Consider the following 19784-nt stretch of genomic DNA (forward strand, 5'->3'; position numbering starts at 1 on the left):
AACAAAATTGAACCAAACAATTTAGGAATCTATTTTCTTATATAAAGGTTTACAAATGTTGTGCAAATCATGTTTTTTTAAGGGAAAAAGTTGCAAAACTAACTCACCTTTCTGAGAGGCCGCCAAAATGAACTTAGTCGCCGCCGCAACTGACGTGGAGGCCGTCGAGTGGCGTGACATTTATGCAAATTAAATTCAAGACCTTGCAAATTTACTTCCGGTTGCCGTCCTCCTAGGCCGCGTCCATGGTATCTTAAGGTCCCTATTATTTATTCAGCAATAATCTCTTCCCTGTTCTGCAATCAGCTTATCGTCCCAAACATAGCATTAAAACAGCACTTCTCAAAGTCGCTAATGACATCCTCCTTAACATGAACGATCAATGTGACACTCTGCTTCCTCTCCTCGACGTAAGTGCGGCTTTTGACACTGTCGATCACGACACTTTACTGCATCGACTTCAGTTCACCTTTGGTATAAATGGAAAAGTCCTCTCCTGGTTTTCGTCTTACCTCTCTGGAAGGTCTCAGCAAATAGCCATCAAGGAGACACTCTCCGCGGAATTCGAATTGCAATGTGGTGTCCCTCAAGGTTCCTGTTTGGGCCCCTTATTATTTACTATGTATTACAGCAATCTCTTCGAGATCATCAAACATCATTTTCCTTCGGTTTATTGTTACGCTGACGACACGCAGGTATACATCTCATTCTGCCTAAGCGACAGGCTCGATCACCTTAATGCTGGAGAGTTACTGGAAAGCTGCATTACTGATATTCGTTCTTGGATGTTGCATGACAATCTTAAATTGAATGACGAAAAAAATGAACTTCCTTATAATAGGTACACGGCAACAGCTTGAGAAGGTAGTTATCACTCATATCGCGAGGGTAACACCAACATTCACCCTGTGCCTGTCGCTAGGAACCTTGACTCGTGGTTAGATGCCAGTCTCTCTATGACGGAACATATTTCGAAAATTTACAGCTCATCATTCTACTATTTGAATAAGATACGTCTGATCCGGAAGTATCTTACCAATAAGTCAGCAGAGTCACTTATTCATACTTTCATATCAATTCGTCTTGACTAAAGTAACAGTTTATTGTATGGTATGCCAAACTGCTCATTGATCAAATTACAACGTGTGCAAAATGCCTGTGCTAGACTGATATTTAGTGAGGGTAGATTGTCACATAACACCGCTCCTTATTAAGTTGCGTTGGTCACCGATTCACTCAAGAATTGTATTCAAGATTTTTCTGTTAACTTTCAAGATCTTGCATGGCACAGCTCTCACCTACTTGGAGTCACTGATATCTCTGAAGCCTCAGTCATGATATAACCTGAGACGTTCTACTGACACCCTCTTGCTTAAGCAACCCGGCTACAAATCGAAAGCAACACTTGGTGACAGGTCGTTTACTTGAGCAGCACCAAATTTGCGCTATACAAATTCATTCTTATTATTATGATTATTATTAATGGAAGAATCCGTTTTTAGCGATATTTAGACAGGGATGCCTTCATGACTCCATATTTGGGCAATCAATTTTCCGTGCCTCTGATTGGACGGCTAAAACCCGACCCTAGCACGGTTATAAGCAAATAAGGAGAATTTAGGCGCTTCAGAGTTACATACTTCTGTAATTTTTACGACAACTACAATTTTGAGAACTGATTCAGTAGAAACGTTTCAATAGTTCCCTTGTCAAGGGAGCGGGAAAACTCATCACTCACACATCACTTTTGGTCGTGAAAACGCCTTGATAAAGTGATTCTGGGGCCATCCACTTTACAGGAAGTTTTTTGGACTTCACTGAGCTGTTCACATCCTCATAGATTTGTCTCATCAACCCAAAGTCTGACACTTTGATCTGGTTGTCATGGCCAACAAGAACATTACGGGCAGCAAGGTCTCTGTGAACAAGGTTGTTTTCTGCGAGATGATTCTAATAACAAATAAGCAACGAAAAAACTATTAAAATTATCTCAAAACGTGATAAAGGGGGTACGCCGAACAGTGAGTAGTTAGGAATAGCTGAAAAATCCTAATGAAAAGTAAATATCGGCACTGATCTGATCCAGATATTTACGTTCAGATGCATAACGAAACGAATTTAGCCAAAACCGGGTCGACCGAAAAGAAGATTTTTTTCCATGTAAGCCATTTTAATGCCAGTCATATCTAGAAAAACAGCCAATGTATTTATCCCATCTATTTCATGTTTATAAAATATTGACTTTGAATTCTTCTTTCCAAGTTATATTCAGAACCAGAATCCCGGCAACATTATCCAGAATACAAAGATAATTACCATTCCTTTAGCTATTTGCCAGGCAAGTGAAAACAGTTGTTTGGTACAAAAGGTCTCCTCTACGTCACAAGGATCCTCGCCTGATTCGTCTAGGTTTTCAATTGAAAGTGGCATTGCAGAAGCTTGATTTTTTCCTAGTGATGCTGATGGCCTGGTTAGAACTTCTTTGTCAGTTGCTTTGAATTCCTCATCCTAATTAAATTGATAAAAAAGAACTATCAAATTTTTGGTTTAGCTTGAAAGAGCACAGCTTTCAAGTAATTACTTTCCCTGTTAGTAAATAAGTAACTAGCGGATAAAAAGATAAAAATAACATAATTTGATTAAGCCAGACAAGAGCCACGGAATATACAAGTATTATCTATTGAAAGCTACTTCAAATTAACCAGTCTAGAACTAGATAAAATTTACTTTGGGTGCAGGGTACTTTTTTCAAGTCTAGGATGAAAATCCACGCCCACAGTTTGATGTTTACCCAGAAAGCCTCGATCACCTGCTGACACACGTCCTACTGACTAGAAAAAACAAACACACCATTTTACTAGACGATTCGTTATATTAGCCATCGTTCTGGAAGTCACAAGGCTGCAACTGAAATTAGCTAAAGAGAATGAAAACAAGACGCTGAAACGTAAATCCAAGACAGCGCAGAAAAGGTACACCATCGACGAAACACATTAGTGGCACAGGAACACCAAGATCACGTTGTGTCCTTCTAACGTGAAACGTAAGCAAAATAAGCGCCCTAGAGGCAAATTTTTCTTTATTAGTGAATAATTAATTATTATGGTTTTTTGGTTTTCGTCTTACATCTACTTCGGTGGAAGTGGATGGAATCACTTCAAGAACGGCATCTTTGTTGCTTTGTTGCGGAGACACTGCAATGTCTTCTTGGTCTTGGTGCATAGAATGTTGATCCTCCTTAACTTCATACTCATCAGCCAAACTTTGCTGAATGATTAAAGAAAATGGCGATGGTAATTACATGAAGAAAAAATGTAACAATATTGCTGATTTTCACTGTCACGCTATTAAAAATAAACTCAAAGCCGTTTAATAGATAAAGCTCTATCTGAGAAATGAAAGAAGGTAAATATACAAAGTCCCTCGCCAAGATTCAGGTCGGTGCAATTTTTCATGCGCGAGAAATTCGGAGAATTTTTTTACCTACATTTATAGGGCTTTATATGGAGACGCAATGTTGGTGCCCATCCGGATGGTCACTAACATGGCGGCCGGAAACCAACAAAGACATGTGTCACGGAGTTGTGCTACTTAAGGGTGAATTCATCTCTTGAGGAACTCATTAACATTGACATTAATACAATGACCATTCAAATAGCAAATTCCCCCCAGCAGAGTCAGTTTTTCAGCCTTCATGGTAGCTTTCTCGTCCGCCATGAAAATAGCCTAAGAGCAAGCTCTCCGTGGCGCTCTGGCGGCTGGGCGAGAAAAGGAAGGAGAGCTTGCAGCTACGTCTCTGGGAAATGAATAAGTCAATGCGAAATGCTCATTGGCGGGAATGACATTAGTAATGACGCCATTACCCTTGGCACTTGTTTTTCAATGTTTGTTTACAATCGCGTTCGATTCCGCCTCGTGCAGATTGGCGAAAATCTGACAGCTCAGTCGACGGGGAGCCACAGGCGAATTGGAGGTAGAATTCAAATTCCGGGAGACGTAGTTGCAAGCTCTCCTTTCCTTTCCCGCCCCGACCCCAGAGCGCCACGGAGAGCTTGTTCGCAGTAACTATCATGTAAATGCCGCGTCACGCAAAAGCTTAGAAATTTAAGCGCACTGTAACACAAAACGAAGAACTTCTTTCGCAGTGAAAATTTTTCTGAATATTGGTTTTCAGCGGCTCTAATAATTCATGAAAGTAAGAACTCAGGAGGATCGATAATTCTTTCTTTTGAGTTTTTGATGACGTAATGTGTAAACCAGCAATACTGAAATGTGTGACGCAATCTTGCCTATAACCCAATAATGAAAACATGGAGTCAACTGAGGTTAGACAGACTACTGAGCTGATATTTCTATTTGTGACCCCGATACGCTGGAAATCACATGCAAGCCTTCATAAAATGTTACGGATAAATGATTCTCACTCGTGAGCTGGGAGTACCTATGCAAAAACGATGTAAGGCTTAGGCCCCGTCCACATGAATGCGGATATTTTTGAAACCGCACGCTTTTTAATACGAATCCGCCCTCCATCTGCACGGAAACGGTAAATCCGCTCACCGAGACCGCATTGAAACCCCTCTACAGAGTGGATTTTTTTGTTAATTCGTCGGGTTTGGCGAGTTCGTAAAGACGACTGAAATCGGATATTTTTAATCAGCTACGTCATAAACTCGGGTCCAGGCTTAAATGGGAACTTGAAAAATTTAAAGTTGAGGCCAACAACCCTCTGCCTACTTTCGCTCCAGACGAATGAATCGGCCTTTACCTAGTAACTTCTCTTTGACATTCCCACTTGAGAAGTGTATGAAATGTTACCCTAAAGCACTGGAACTTGGAAGGATATACGGCCAGTGAAATCACACCGCTGGCCCGAGTGCAGTTGCAATTGCAAACCGCAGTAGCGTATTCGTGTGAATGCGTGAAACCGAATATACCACTCTGAATGTATTTTGACGCAAAAATGAAGTATTCGGTTTCACCGTATCCGGATTCGTGTGGTTGTGGCCTTAGACACTTCCTTCTTACATCAGACAGATCGTGAGTGGCCGAAGCCATGTCCTGTGCAACGACATCCTGGCGCAATGAAGCCATTTCCATGGCCACTTGTGTCTTCTTTTCCTTTGCCTTAGTGGAAACTTTGCTTTCCCGTCCTTCCTGTGCGTGAAGGGAAGACAGATTAATCCTCCCGTCCTTTCGATGAAAGGGTTTTTCAGGAAGAACATGACTAAAAGTGGTTGTTTCTTGGTGTTTCAGATGGGTGCACAGTCACCAAATGACGTAATACAAAGATTGACAACACCACCATGAAACATCTTAAAGCAGTCATGCTTGTTAAGCCTCAATTTAAGTACTCAGAATCTCAGCAAAAACGGGACCGTGCCACTGGGTGGAAAATTCTCCCCAGTTTTTGGAAAGTGCGCGAAAGTAATATTTAAATTAGGGACTGGACATTATTTATCGCATTGGGGGGACGGGGGGAGGATTTGGGGCTAAACAAGGTGAAATTTAGCCGATCTCCCCTTTGAATGTTACTTCACTGAAGTGATCCGCCCCCCTAATAACTTTAGATGTTTTTCGCGAAATTCCCCCCCCCCCCCACCTCCATGTCTTCATTTTCCAAGCAAATTTGAGTGGTCCCCCCCTCTGAATCCTTCCAAAGTTTTCAGTGATCCCCCCTTCTGGGTTCTCAGTTACAACTGATCCCCCCTTTTGTTCTCCCAAAAATCAAGTGATCCCCCTAAAATTGTCTGCCCCCCCCCAACCCCCCCTCGGCGATAAATAATGACCGGTCCCTTAGATCACAAAATATAGATGTAGATCCATTTGCAATAACTGCAAAGATTTTATTAGACTACGAGTAGTCCCCCATTTTTTCTCACAGATAGTAGAGCAAGCGAAACGCGAGCGCGGGTGAAAATCACCCCACGCGAGAAAAGGCGACACGCAGCGAGGAGAGAGAAAAATAATAAAATGAGAAAAATGTAGTCCCTCATTTTTCTCTCTCCCAGCCGCGTGTCGCCTTTTCTCGCGTGGGATGATTTTCAAGCGCGCTCGCGTTTCGCTCGCTCTACTATCCCTGAGGAAAAATGGGGACTACTCGTAGTCTAAGATTTTATCGAATGCACGCGTGGGTACTTCGGTTGATCGTATTCTGGTATAGGCGTGACTCAGAAAGATTGCTCTAAGGACCTTTCATCGCCACCAGTAATAAAGCTACATTAACATACAACTGAAAATGCTTTACATCAGACAGATCGTGGGTGGTATTGTAGATGGAGTCAATGGTTCAGCAAGTGATCCATAGAGTTTTTTCGTTAGATTATTTTGGAGCACGGTAAAATAGAATAATTTAAAGAAAGATATGTCGAATTTTTCTTTCGCGGAAAATTGTTGCTTAATTTTTAGCATGTTTCCTCATTGTCTGCATGCCTTATCCTCGTTCAATATCATTAAGTTTAAGGGGAAAAAAAGACGTTGTTAAGTATTTCGTTTCTACAAGATGGCCTTGAAAAGTCGAGGCCAGATCCTGTCGGACATCATCATTGCTTTCTTTTGATAACGATAAATAAATTTAATTAATGCTTTTTTTCTGATAACGAAATCAATTCCATGTTCTCGTTCTTTTGCTGCTCCCGCTTTGTCCGATCTTTAGCAGGTTTACTTTCCTTTGTAAAAAAAAAAAAAACAGAAACGCTAATTTATTGGTCCAGTGCTGGCCATTTTCTCTGTTTAACCATTATCATTCTTTAATATAATATCAGTCGTGGAATCTTGTATTCTATCCGTTTAAGGATACCTCAAATTTCCACTCTGTTGTTACTCTATGCAATGGTCATTTAGAATTTCGGTGAATTAAAGACTAAAAGTTCAACAACAACCAGATGATCTACAGCTGCCAGGACAAAAAAGTTATAGGAGAATTTTAAAATCTAGGTAAAACTTACTTATATTAGTCTAAATAATTAACTTATGATTACGTTTTGTGGTATAAAAAACACTTGTGAAGGCACAACCATAACGACAAACCAGTGAGGATCAGCCTGATCTTTAGTAGGCCTAATTAGCTAATTCTTTCATAAATAGGCGCTTATCGGTTCTCAGATCAGTAAATAAAGAGAGCAAGCTGAATCAGTTGCTTATATCTCTTTTTTATCCTGTCGATTGACCGAAAATGTTTCGTTAGAATATTGAGTGTAATTTGTGAAATAAATTTCGCTACAAATTTAACCGTCCAAAGCCACATAAATAATGTATGATGTTCGGAAACAACGTCCTTTGCCAATGTTAACCTAATTAAGTAAGCGCCGATTAAAATCGACAACTTCGATAAAAATCTATTAAAGTCGATAATTATCGATTAGCAACAACTTTTTCCTGTATCGATTTTCTTCAATTTAATCAATCGCTCTTTATCGAGAGTTATCCATTATTATCGATTATCGGCTCTATCGATTGCACTAGTCAGGATTACACGAGAATTCCTTTCATGAGCCACAAGCCTTAAAAAATTTAAGATTCTTGAGATTAACCTTCCTTTTATATGACCTTTTAGTTTCAAGATTATTGATACATTGTAAGGCAGTAAAATAACGGCTGCAATTCGCTACTTTTTTATTGGAAGTCTCGTCATTACAAGAGAAAGCCTCTCATTATTCAAGGCATAGTCTCCAAGTTTAATTTTCACGTGAACAGCAGTAACTAACAATGCATTTGACATATGCAAAACTGCTAGCTATTGTTCTGCACGAAAATATGAAACTTGGAGACAATACACTGAATAATGAGAGGCTCACAATTGTAAACACAAAATTTCTGCCAAAATATTGGCGAATTGTAGCCCTTATTTTACTGCCTTACAATATATCAATAATCTTGAAACTAAAGGTCATATAAAAGGAAGGTTAATCTCAAGAATCTTAAATTTTTTTAAAAATCTGTCGAGCGGTTTAAAAATTATTCGCTAATTTGATAAAGAAGACCGAAATGTTTACAAAACCGCTAACAAGAGCGCTTCGATACATACTAACCAAACCCTTTTTTCTAGCAATCGGTTGGAGCTATCTAAATGATCTTTCACTCACGTTTTTAAAAAGATTGAAACTACTATGAGGTGAAATTGCATGTCAAAAGCTCTTCATTTTTTACAGATAACTGCCAAACAACGATATTGTCCATTTTTTACGGTGTTTCTAACCATAAAAACTTCATCCCAAAATATCTCGATAACGCTCTTACAGATTTCGCTTAACCTTCACGAACAACGAGGCTGCTATTGGAGGAAAAAGCTCCCGTGAACGATTTTGGAAGAACAATTCCTAGTGCCGAGATATACTGCTGCAAGTAAAATAGGTAATAGCGTCATTTCGTTGCTATGACAACTCCCATGCCGTTGCAACCCTGATCATAACAAATTTTCATCTTTATCTAATACAACTGTGGTGGCAATTTTTTCAAAACTTTTTTTATGGCGACGTAGTTTATGCTCAAACTTGGGAGGTATTGGCCCTGGAAAACTGTATCGAGCCACCTTAACCCCACGTTTAAGTTGAGTTAAGCAGTTTTTCCATATATAGTAGAAATGAACGTCATCTAAATTCTTTTAGCCCTCCTAGCCTGGCTGACTTCTTTCATACTTCTTCACCGAGATGATAAGAAGTCGACGCTGTGTCCTCGCTGTTATCCTATAGTAATGGGGTCATTTCCATGCTCAATTGTATTTTCTCCACTTGCTTTATCTGTTTCTTAGCAAGTTTACTGACCTGTGTGGAAATGAATAAATTCAGGAATCTAAGGGATATGCAAAAGTCTTGCTAAGATTCAGGTCTGTGCGGTTTCTTCGTTTGCAAGGTATTCGGACAAATGTGTTACCCAGATTTATAGAGCTTTGCTTTGAGACGCCAGCCATGTTGGCGTCCCTCTGAGGAACACAGATATGGCGGCTGGAGACTAACAGAAACAGTGCCATAAAGCGAGTACTTATCTCTGGAGAGCTCACAAACATTAAACTTAATACTTATTCAAAAAACAAGGACTGTTCAGATAGCAAAATCTAAAAAAAAGATATGTCACTCTTTAACCTACAGTTTCGTGACAGCTTTTGTTGCCCCATTATTGTCGCGTCACGCAATATATTAGAATATTCAAACGTGTTCTGTCACAAAATGAAGAACCCTCTCGAACTGAAACTTTGTCGAAATACACGACGTGTTCAGTTGCTCCAATAGTTCACTAAATTGAAACTCAGAAGGATAAATAATTCTTTATTTTGAATTATGATTACGTTAGGTGCAAACCATTCAACAACAATCGGATGGGTAGATTAGATAGCTAGGTCAACCAGACATAAAACAAACAAGCTAAGCAGTCTGGATAAAAAACGTTTTAGGACAGAGCTAGTATGGAAACTTAAACTGCAGTTTATATAAAAGCCTACTTGATCTCTGGTCTCTCTCTGATCTTTCAGAACCTCTTTGTCAGCAGAAGATCTCTCGGTAGCTTGAAGGTCTTTGATCTAAACATCAAGCAAGTAACAAAAACGGTACTTTACGTCTGCATGGCTTCAAGCGACCCTAGAGTCAAAAAGTTATTATCTCCATACTAGATTAGAACCCCTAATTCGAGGCACACCAGGTTTTATGGACTAAGATTCGTAAGGAGGATTTTAATACCATCCCTATGTTGCTACACCCAAGGATAAAATACTTTTAAAATAATAATATTAATAAATATTAAATGATTATTATTGTTAGTATTATCATTAAATGCCTTTATATGCATTGAAGTCACTGCAGTTGCTCAGTTAAATAAGTTGTACAAAATCTTCAGATAGGACCAAAATATATAATAATATATATAATGTTGTCTCCCTATATCTGTTTCTTGATAATTTCGTTATAAACTAATTGTATAATTGTTCGTGTCCTTACCTTTTTTCTTCTGCGGCGTAGCCACGTCAGCAGGTCACCACACGGAACGTATTCTATAACCAGGAACATTTTCTCCTGAAGCGTGCAGCATCCAACCATGGATACAACGTTCTTATGTGAACCCAAAAGCTTCATCTGTTCAATCTCAAACGTGAACTCTTCTTTCTGTGCTTCAGATGGATTATCTAAAGATTATTAAATAAAATGACATTGATTTTATTATCGTTATTCTTCAGCATTATTCATTGCATTATTCATTCATTCCATTTTTACCGCTTCCCACTCATCCTCTAATGCACAAGGGTATTTACAGATGTATTCTACCGTGTAATAGAATATCGAGAAATATGGAGACATTTGTTATTATTTTTAGTTTACCACTGCACCCTCCCAGCAGCCCCGGGAGGTACTCCAGGAAAATTCGGGTGGCGGTGTGATGTAACTTTGTGGTTTCCCTCACTACCTAAACCGCGCTGTTCATAAAAGGCGAATGAAAAAAGAAAAAATAGATAGATAGATAGATAGATAGAAAAATAAATAAATAAATAATAAACCAACAACAAAATAGAATAAAATAAATACAGACCTGGTACAGGGCAGAGCAAAACCTAATCCTGTTTCACGTTTTATCTATTTCTGTTTTTCCCAAATCGTGGAAATCGTTTCCCAATTTCATAACTAAAGGGGTCAACAACCATTTCCTGCGGCCCCGCTCACAATTGTATAAATTCTATAAGAGGGTACCCCCTGGGTCTAACCTTCAGCATGGTGATGTCGTAGCTCAGTTTCGTAATTTTTTTTCCCCTTCTCCTCATTATCAAATGATTTGCGGTGTAAACAGGGCAACATGGATCACAAAAAGGGGAGACAAATCATCAAATGCATCCGATCCTTCAGAAAGAGTTGTCATACATGTATTGGCTAGAGGCTGCATTTTTAAAACTTATTTTCATTATTGGCTTTAATTCAGGCTCTGTAGATCAATTTACGTTTTTTGGGGGGGTTTAGGGAAATGTAAATCTTAAGAGATGCATTTGTTTAGAGCTAATAGGCTTTAAAAACCTACTTTTTTGGAATTTAACGGCCTTAATTCATTTTTTTTCACACTTACATAGTGAATAAAGAAACCACAAATTACTTGCACTTCCATCTTTGCCTTGCTCTTCTCTAACGAGAGACAATCCCGATTTTAAAAATGTAATGTCTTTAGGTGGTCATTGTAATTTGTTTTAATATCATGCGATCACGTCTTCGAAAAGGGCCGAGTTTCTTTTTTTCTGCTACATTTTCTTTGAGATCTTAAAGTTCCCAGAGAGTAACGTAAATCCAAAAGGGTTCTTACAGTTGTCTGAAGAGGACTGAAAGGCAGTTAAGACTTTATGCCTTTGTCTATGGAGATAACAGTCAGTATTTCTTACCATGTAAAACTTTGACAGCCACCACCTGTGCTGCCTTCTTTGCGGATGATACAGACCATTTTGAAGTCTCCGCATTGTCCAACACCTCCATCTCATCTCCCTGTGTAAATTTTGCTTTGTAAACAACACCAAATTCTCCTCTCCCCAGCTCTTCCTCAAACTCTATTTGCTCAGGCAGAATTTCCCACTTGTCAGGAGGAGTAATCTCGTCTTGTGAATAAGATGACCTAGAAAAAGGGGGGAAAATGCCGGAATATTACGCTGAGCACAATATCATGAGTAACATATACTCGCATATCTGTAAACTTTACCAACAACAAAAATTATTGCACCTGGCTACTGGTGCATCGAAGGATAATGTCCGAGGCTGAGATGTTCTCCTAGTGGAAAAAAAAGCTAGATCAGAATAGCCGAGTGGGGATAAAATAAACTGATTTTTTTTTCTTTAAAAGGACGATTCAGTTAAGGGCACCATCCTTTACAAACAATGACTACAATAAAATAGAATTTATTCAATTCTAATTCACTTAAAGCGTATCTAAAAACAAAATTCGTCTTTACCAGACTATTCGTAGGATTTTTCAATTTTTTCCATGCACCTTTCGACAATGAAAACGTTCTTTGATTATTTTTCATAAGAATTCCAAAGTAAGTAATGGTTTTGACTTCTAGTTAATGTTATCTGTCATCTTGGCAGGTGCACTACGTCGGTTTTGTTGACACGTGATGTAAATAGCCAATAACGTCACGGTGAGCGAAGATTAATTGCTACGTTCAGATAAAAAGACAAAACAAAAGCTTTCCTTAGTGTTAGATTTATTTCCGTGTTTATGTAGCCAGCGTAGCTGTAGGTTCTTTGGTGTGTGTGTGGTTTTTTATTTTTATTTTGTGGCTTACAAAGTGAGAGTGACAGCCGCGCGAACACGGCTGAACCGAGGTCGAAACAGAAAACGATGGGGGAGGGGGCGAAGGGAGAGAATAATTACCAGGAAAGCGCTAAAAATAAACATTATTTTTCATTCAAAATATTTCCCCAATACTGACTGGCTAAAAGCACACGCATAATTCACGATAACCAGTTACTGATGACCAAATTTGGAAGAATTTTTTGTTAACGAGGAAATAACGTCAAAAATGCAGCCCTCTGCAGGTTAAGTCACCATTAACCGAGTAGACCTGGGGACGAAGTTGAGTTGTTTTGGTTGTGAAAAAAAAATGGCGGACCTTTCACTCGTTTCAAGAGTAAGAACTACAACTGGAACAAGGCGAAATAACAGCTAAAAACATGGCAAAAACAGTAAGAAAACAAACCTAAACGTACAGTATTGAAGGTGAACTTAACATCGATGCAGGTAAGCATGTTTCAGCTATGTTTTTAAACTAGGAACTATTTTGAATGAATAATAAAACAATTATTGAATTCGGCCTTCGTATCATATGAAGAACTATGGAGATCTCGGAGGGTACTATCCGTCTTGGCATACGGCCTCGGCAGATAACACCGGTATCCTCCTCGATCTCCATAATTCTTCATAAGATACTTAGCCTGCGAAAACATCCGTTTCTCCTCGCTCTTCGCCGCTGGGGACGTTTTGCGCGGAGGAAACGTCCCCAGCGGCAAAGAGCGAGGAGAAACGGACGTTTTCGCAGGCTATAAGATACTCAGCCTCATTCACTAATTTTTAATTAACCGATCGTAAATAAAAAAAACTTTGGCGCGACATTTTGTTGGCTGACGTCAGACCTCAAAACATGTCACATCATCCTTTCATAAAAACTGGAAGGGGCGTTTTAAAAATCTCAAGGGGTTTAGTACAGGCGGTTTTTCTCACTTACTTCTCCCCTCGCCCCCTTCCCTACCATTTCTTTTTCGTCCTTGGTTTAGCTTTCGCACGGCTGAATCTCTTACTTTACCAACCACTGAAAAGAAAAAAGAAGCAAACAGAAAAACCGCCAGCCACGCATTAGCAGAGCTCCACAAACCTTTCAATAGTCTTTAGCTTCTTTCTTCTGTAGCACCAGACAAAAATAGCGACCGACAACAGCAAAATAGCGGACGTGACACCAAGTGAAATGTAAATAACTTTGCTAATGCCGGTGGAATTTTTTGGTGCAGATGCGGGAGTCGTGGTTTCTATGACTGCAAACAAAATACATATATCAAATTGTGATCAAAGGTACTGTACTATAAATTGAAGTGGGGAATTTTTTCCAATAATATGCGGTCAGATTAAAAGGGTTACAGGCATGTTAAAGCTTATATAACGTTAAAACCTCTTCTCTGGTTACACTGTCACTTGTTGACAGTGGAACTTGTCCACCACGCTTCGGCGAGGACAAAAGCGGGTCTTAGCTGGCTAAATGAGCTTGTACACTCGTGTCACACGAGTGTACACACCACAGGAGTATATACGAGTAACATACGAGTACATACGGGTACACACCGATGACATACGAATACATACGAGTACATACAGGTAACATACGAGTCACATAAGAGTACACACAAGCGACATATGGGTAACACAAGAATAAATACTGGTTTTAAAGTAAAAAAAGTAAAAAAGTACGACTCGAAGCAGGGACACCAGCTAAGGCATACAACTAACTAGTTCTCGTTCAACTTGCATAAAATATCCCTCAGGTATCAATTTGCTATTAGTTCTCAAGCCCCGATTATTTGGAAGGATAGTTTATTTATAACTTCAGTTTGGCGTCTTTTTGCGGCCAATGGCAAATCAGTATTTTTGATTATAGCAGCTAGTTTCGCTCTCTGCACCATAGTAGCAACCGACGAGGAACTGCATTCTTGCAGAATTCATAACATTCGCATAGACACAACAGTAAATTCCTACGAAGGAACAACAAGACATCGCGCTCTTGTTTAAAGACTCACTTCTGATCTCAAAAAAAATTAAATCGGACTGCATCACTGGGGCTATCAGCGGTGAGAATGATCTTGACTCACGCAAAGCATAATTCTCCATACTTGGCCAGTAGCTTTAGTATAAGCTACCGTGTACAACTCAAATCTGAAGATCTCAGTCACTCTCCGTGAAAACTCAAAATCCTTGAAACAACACTTATGAGCTGGGCCCAGCGTCATACTGACATAGCAGCCCGGGAGGGGCGAGGGGGGAGGGGGGGTACTCAACAAATTCTTATTCGGCGGAGGCCCACCCCTTAACCTTTTATATACCATTTTTCACGATTTCGTATACCTTCTATTGACAAATGGTACTCCTTTCACATATCTTGCTTAGAACTTCGTATCCCTTTTAACTGCTGGAAACCAATACTGTCATAAAATAGGAATCAGTCACAAATGTAGAACGCTTTCTCGACGGGTAAGGGGTTGGACCTCGGGGTGGAGCCTCCCCGTACAAATATTTTTTAAGTACCTTTCCGGGATTTCGGGCGGAGCCTCCCCGTATAGGCCATCACAGTGAGTACCCTCTACCCTGGCATAGCAAGAAATAATCACATTCCCGGACAAAGAAACTTACATGCATGCATGTTCTTATTCCGCAGATCCAGGATTTACGGAGAAAACTGCCATAGAAACTATAATCTTTATTTAGCCGTAATACTAAATTAAAGTTTTAGGCTTAAACAGAGGTCAAAGAAAATTAAAACACTTTACAACTGCATGTCAACTCCTAGCAGGAACACCTAAAGAACCATAAACCACAGGAGATGATTACTCAGTATGCATGTAATTCTCTGTAATGCTAGTAACTTTATTATACCATCGTTCATATAGTACAAAACTCAGTAAAGCCAAAGCCGGGGGCTTATACGACCTGTGGTCAAAATGACAGAAATTATTTTATGTAGAAATAAAGCCCCTGAAGGCTAAATCTCAAAACTAAAACAAGATACAAAACTTAAATTAAGTAATGCAAGCAGTCCTATAGCAGAGGTAAAACTAGAAGTACTAGTGACAAATAAACTAACAATAAACTATGATAGTCCTGCGCTAATTCAATCCAGGCTTAAAAAGTAAAGTTTTAGTTTCTATTTAAGGTCAGTGGTGGTAAGGCTGTTACGGACAGTGAAGGGTATATCCTTGGCCAAATAATTGGGGCTTGAGAACTAATAGCAATTTGATACCTGAGGAGACATTTCATGCAAGTGGAACGAGAACGAGTTAGTTAACCATGAAAATCACAAAAAAGTGGAGGAGCACTAAGGAATTAGAGAGGCAGGTGGAAGGCTATTAAATTCAGTGAGAATACCAGGGAAATAATAAAAAGCTTCGACACTAGGAGGCTTAGAACGTGTTCGTGGAGGCGAAAAGGTGATAATTCGCGCGCGAGAGAGAAAAGAAGAAAGGTCTCAAGGTCATGTTTCGCATTACATCAAGAGCTTATGCGTCGTGTTTTGCCTGTCGGATGCTAATTTCTAACTGAATCGATCGTTGTTGCAAGTATACGTGGGAAAAAAACCGCACGTATAGCGTGTCATGATTTTGAAACAAATGGCCGACCATATCTGGTGATCGCATATAGCACAAATCTTGTAGTAATCGTGCCAAGGGCATTTAGGATCAATGTCCAGTACACATTAGAGTTCTCGCAATGTTCACGGGGACGTTTACTAGAGTGAAAGGCGGTGGACGTTTCAGTGCTACTACTTTCTTTTTCCTGACTGTCCTTTTCATGTTTTAGCTATTGTTTAACCCAAAACAAAGGGGATCCAAAAAAAATGAGAAAGTCATTAATTGCTATTGTGCCTCATGCATTTGGAGATCACAAAACATGTGAAGAAAACAAGTTGAGCTGGTGCAAGTGGCTCCAAATCTAGACACGTTTTCCCACAACGACCTCCCAAATGGCAAAGACTTAAAGGGGGAACACCTGAAGAAGAACCTAACTAGTTTGTTTAGCATATACTCGAGTGACGATATGTTATTAACAAACTTGTTGAAAATGCTTCCTCTCAAAGCAATGAAAGTTTGCACAGCACAGTTGGTTCCAAATTTCTTAAAATAAGGTTTTATGGAGGAAGTGAAAGTGTAGATCAAAGAATTGGTGCTGCTGTTGCTCAGACAAACCTGGGGAAACAATGCCTAGTGGACACTTTACACTGTGCTGACTTAGAACCTGGTCAAATTACTGAACAAAAAATAGCAATGATTGACTATGAGCGAGATGCACGACAGAAAAGGAAGTCAAGTGTTGAATTTAAAAAACAACGTAGGCTGAACTATTTGAAAAGGAAATCGAGAAACAAATCTGCATCAAATCGAGAGGGAATCAGCTCTACGTCCAATTTTTTTTGCTCTGATTGGTCGAAATTTGACAGGTGAGTTCATGCGGGAAATTTATGTAGCATCTTGAAACTTGTTTACTTTGACAGCTGAAGCTGACAGAATTTGTGTCAACTTGCGATGTTCTTAACTGTATTTTTCCACTGGATGTACAAAAGAGTCTTCTGTTATTCATGGCTAGTCTGTTTATTGGGTTTTTAGTTGAGAAATACGTCGCTTGTCAAAGTCGGAAATCCGATTTTGGATGGCACCATAGTAGTATATAGTCGCATTTGGGCGGACAAAATGAGGGGACAACGGGGGACAACGGGGATAATGATGTCATCGTTATCACCAAGCGAGTGAATTTCCAAATCTAACTAATTTTCCGAACCTAACTAATTTTCCTAACCTAACTAAATTTCCTAAGCTAACCTATTGTTTACTTTAATGTTGAGGGTTAAATCAGTTGGGCGCAGTGTTTAGGGTTAAATCTGTCGAGTGAGTTTTCCAAAACCTAACTCAATTTCCTAACCTAACATATTGTTTATTTTTAATGTTGAGGGTTAAATCAGTCGAGTTTAATGTTGAGGGTTAAGTCAGTCGAGTTTAATGTTGAGGGCTAAATCAGTTGGGTACAACGAAGTGAAAATTAACCTAACCCTAAATTCTTACCCTAACCCTAACCCTAACCCTAAAAACTATAATCCATCGATGCAGTGTGCAGGGTTAAATCAATTGATTGCAGTGTCTAGGGTTAAATCAGTTGAGTACAACGAAGTAAAAATTACCCTAACTTTAATTTCTTACCCTAACTTTACATTCTTGAGGGTTAAATTTGTCAAACGCAATGAATTTATTTGGATTAATGTTGAAGGTTAAATCCGTCGAGTATAATGATTTAGGATTAAGTCAGCGAATGCAAGTGAATTTTCTAACTCTAGCAAAGCGAGTGTTTATCTAATCGTTTTTTTTTGCATAGTTTTCAAGCGCAGACCATTGTCCCGGTTAAGTGATTACGGGCAAGTTTAGGCAAGCCCATTGACGTCACATAAAATTTGCTGACTCAGCAGAATTTGATACTATTTTTAGATCCTTCCACTGTCTGGAGGTATAAAAGGGGGTAACAAGTAAGCTAAGTCATTTGATTACGATACGTTGTACCGATCACAGCTATCACCATGCCGATTACTTACCCACGACCATGTCCAACCTGTAATAAGAAATTCAAGAACCGATTTACCTTTTGTCGTCACAAGAAATATTGCGGGACCGATGTTAAAGTACCACGTCTACATTGTGATAAGATGTTTTCAAGACAAGACAAAATGGTAGCTCATGTCAAAAAATTCCATTCGGAAGCAGCCAAGCGGAAGGCGGAAGAAAGTGCTGAACTAACAAGGATGGAGCTTTTACATGCAAACAAAGTACCACGTTTGAGTGTAGAACACCAGTCTGGAGGAGCTGTGACGACTCGTGGTATGAAACGTGTGTCTGAAGAAACCAATCCTGATGTGAAGGTTGCAAAGAACGACCAGGAGATTGAAGCTGAAAAGTATGATACGACTGATGACGGTACGGATCCGTTGTTTCAAGCCAACATCGCAAAAATGGGAACACCTAAAAAATGGAAAAAAAGGAAAAGTCATTGATCAGAAGTTTACTTTTACATTGGATTACTTACGTGACCCAAAACCCGAGGAAGATTTAGGTGTGGAAGCCGTTCATGCATTGACGATAGGAATGGATAATTTAATGGATGACATGGAGATTGATCCAACCAAATATGACCTTGCGCTTCAAATAGGAAGCAAGGAACATTTTAAAGAATCCAGCAATACAGGTGAAACATGGCATATTCCAGCAGATGATTACTTTAATAGACTTCAATTGACACAAGCCATGCTGGGACATATTGCGAATGTCTTGAATTCAGGGGAATTTATTTCATCGGATAGAGGTTTTTCGGCGTCCATGGCTCTAATACGCCGCGATGAAAAAGGAGGGAAAAGATCTGGTTACAAACCGGGTGAACGGATTTGGCAAGAAGTGGTTAAAGAAATGCGGTGTGTGCATGAGATCAAAAACAACGATGAGTTATGCTGTGGCCGTGCCATCGTGGTGATGCGCGAGTATGCGAAACGTCAAGCGGGTGAGCCAAATTGTTACGAAAATGTGCGCAAAAACAGAGGCAAGAATACCCAGCAATTAAAATTGGCCAAACAGCTATACAAAGAAGCAGGTGTGCCAGAGGGACCATGCGGGTTCGAGGAAATTGAGAAATTTCAGACCTACTTGGGCCCGAAAGGATTTCAACTGATTGTCGTCGACCCAGTACGTGGTGGAGTGATTTTTTCTGGAGAGACATTCAAGTCAGCCCCGAAGGTGATACAGATTGTGAAAACCTATTATGAGGACAAGAACGGAGAAACCAAAGCCCATTATGATGGATTGTACAGTGTGGCACCCATTATGAACCGCAGTAAATTTTGTCGTTATTGTTGCAAAGGATATGATCACGAAGACGCAAAGCACCATAATTGTTTAAGGGCCAACTGCCCCAGTTGTAGGCGTCGAAGAAATAAAAAATCAGAGGGATGTCCCGACTACACAGGTTGGAGTAGACCGACAATCTCATGTAAAGTATGCAAGAGACAGTTCTATGGGGAAGATTGCTACAAGGCACATTTGGTTCCAACGAAACAAGAAGAAACCAAAATGGAAGCAGATTTGATAGAACAAGTAGCGAGAGAAAATGATATTGTGATTCCACGTAAAAAAGTTATGAAAAGTGTGTGCGAGATGCATCGCAAATGTAACATTTGTATGGTAACTTACAAAGTGAAAGAAGGAGTGTCACATAAATGTGGCCACGGTCAATGTACCAATTGCCTGAATTATGTGGATCTGTATAGCCACCAATGTTTTATCGTGAGTGACAAATACAGAGCAAATAAATGGAGAGACATTGAGTTTAAGAAAGAGCAACGTTGTCTCGAAGCCATCAAGCAATTGACTACTATACACGGGAAAAAAGTTCAGGAGGTAGCGACAAGACCTATTACTTTTAAAGACTTCGAAGAAGAAAGGATGAAACAACAACAAGACCAAGAACCGCAGGAACAAGTAGGACCCACTAGAGAAGAATCCATCGAGGCAGTGAAGAAAAAATTACAAGACTTGGGT

General features: G+C 39.6%; 3 protein-coding genes across 3 annotated transcripts in view; all 3 read right to left on the reverse strand.

Annotated features, from left to right (window-relative positions):
* The window catches only part of LOC140950759 (uncharacterized), a 1606-nt gene extending 1368 nt beyond the window's left edge, over positions 1-238 (reverse strand). Inside the window, exon 1 of the mRNA XM_073399993.1 lies at positions 108-238. Coding sequence (XP_073256094.1) covers positions 108-180 — 73 coding nt within the window. The 5' untranslated portion in view covers positions 181-238. The remainder of the gene's footprint in view (positions 1-107) is intronic.
* LOC140949433 (proto-oncogene tyrosine-protein kinase receptor Ret-like) overlaps positions 1-5608 on the reverse strand; it is a 17136-nt gene extending 11528 nt beyond the window's left edge. Inside the window, exons 1-5 of the mRNA XM_073398593.1 lie at positions 5603-5608; positions 5029-5157; positions 3127-3267; positions 2317-2508; positions 1739-1950 (exon numbers count right to left, since the gene is read on the reverse strand). Coding sequence (XP_073254694.1) covers positions 1739-1950; positions 2317-2508; positions 3127-3267; positions 5029-5157; positions 5603-5608 — 680 coding nt within the window. The remainder of the gene's footprint in view (positions 1-1738; positions 1951-2316; positions 2509-3126; positions 3268-5028; positions 5158-5602) is intronic.
* Positions 5609-8684: 3076 nt separating this feature from the next.
* Positions 8685-19784, reverse strand: part of LOC140949434 (fibroblast growth factor receptor 2-like) — a 236244-nt gene continuing 225144 nt past the window's right edge. Inside the window, exon 5 of the mRNA XM_073398594.1 lies at positions 8685-8762. Coding sequence (XP_073254695.1) covers positions 8685-8762 — 78 coding nt within the window. The remainder of the gene's footprint in view (positions 8763-19784) is intronic.

The sequence above is a fragment of the Porites lutea genome, chromosome 10 (genome assembly GCF_958299795.1).
Source record: "Porites lutea chromosome 10, jaPorLute2.1, whole genome shotgun sequence".
NCBI classification, from domain to species: domain Eukaryota; kingdom Metazoa; phylum Cnidaria; class Anthozoa; order Scleractinia; family Poritidae; genus Porites; species Porites lutea.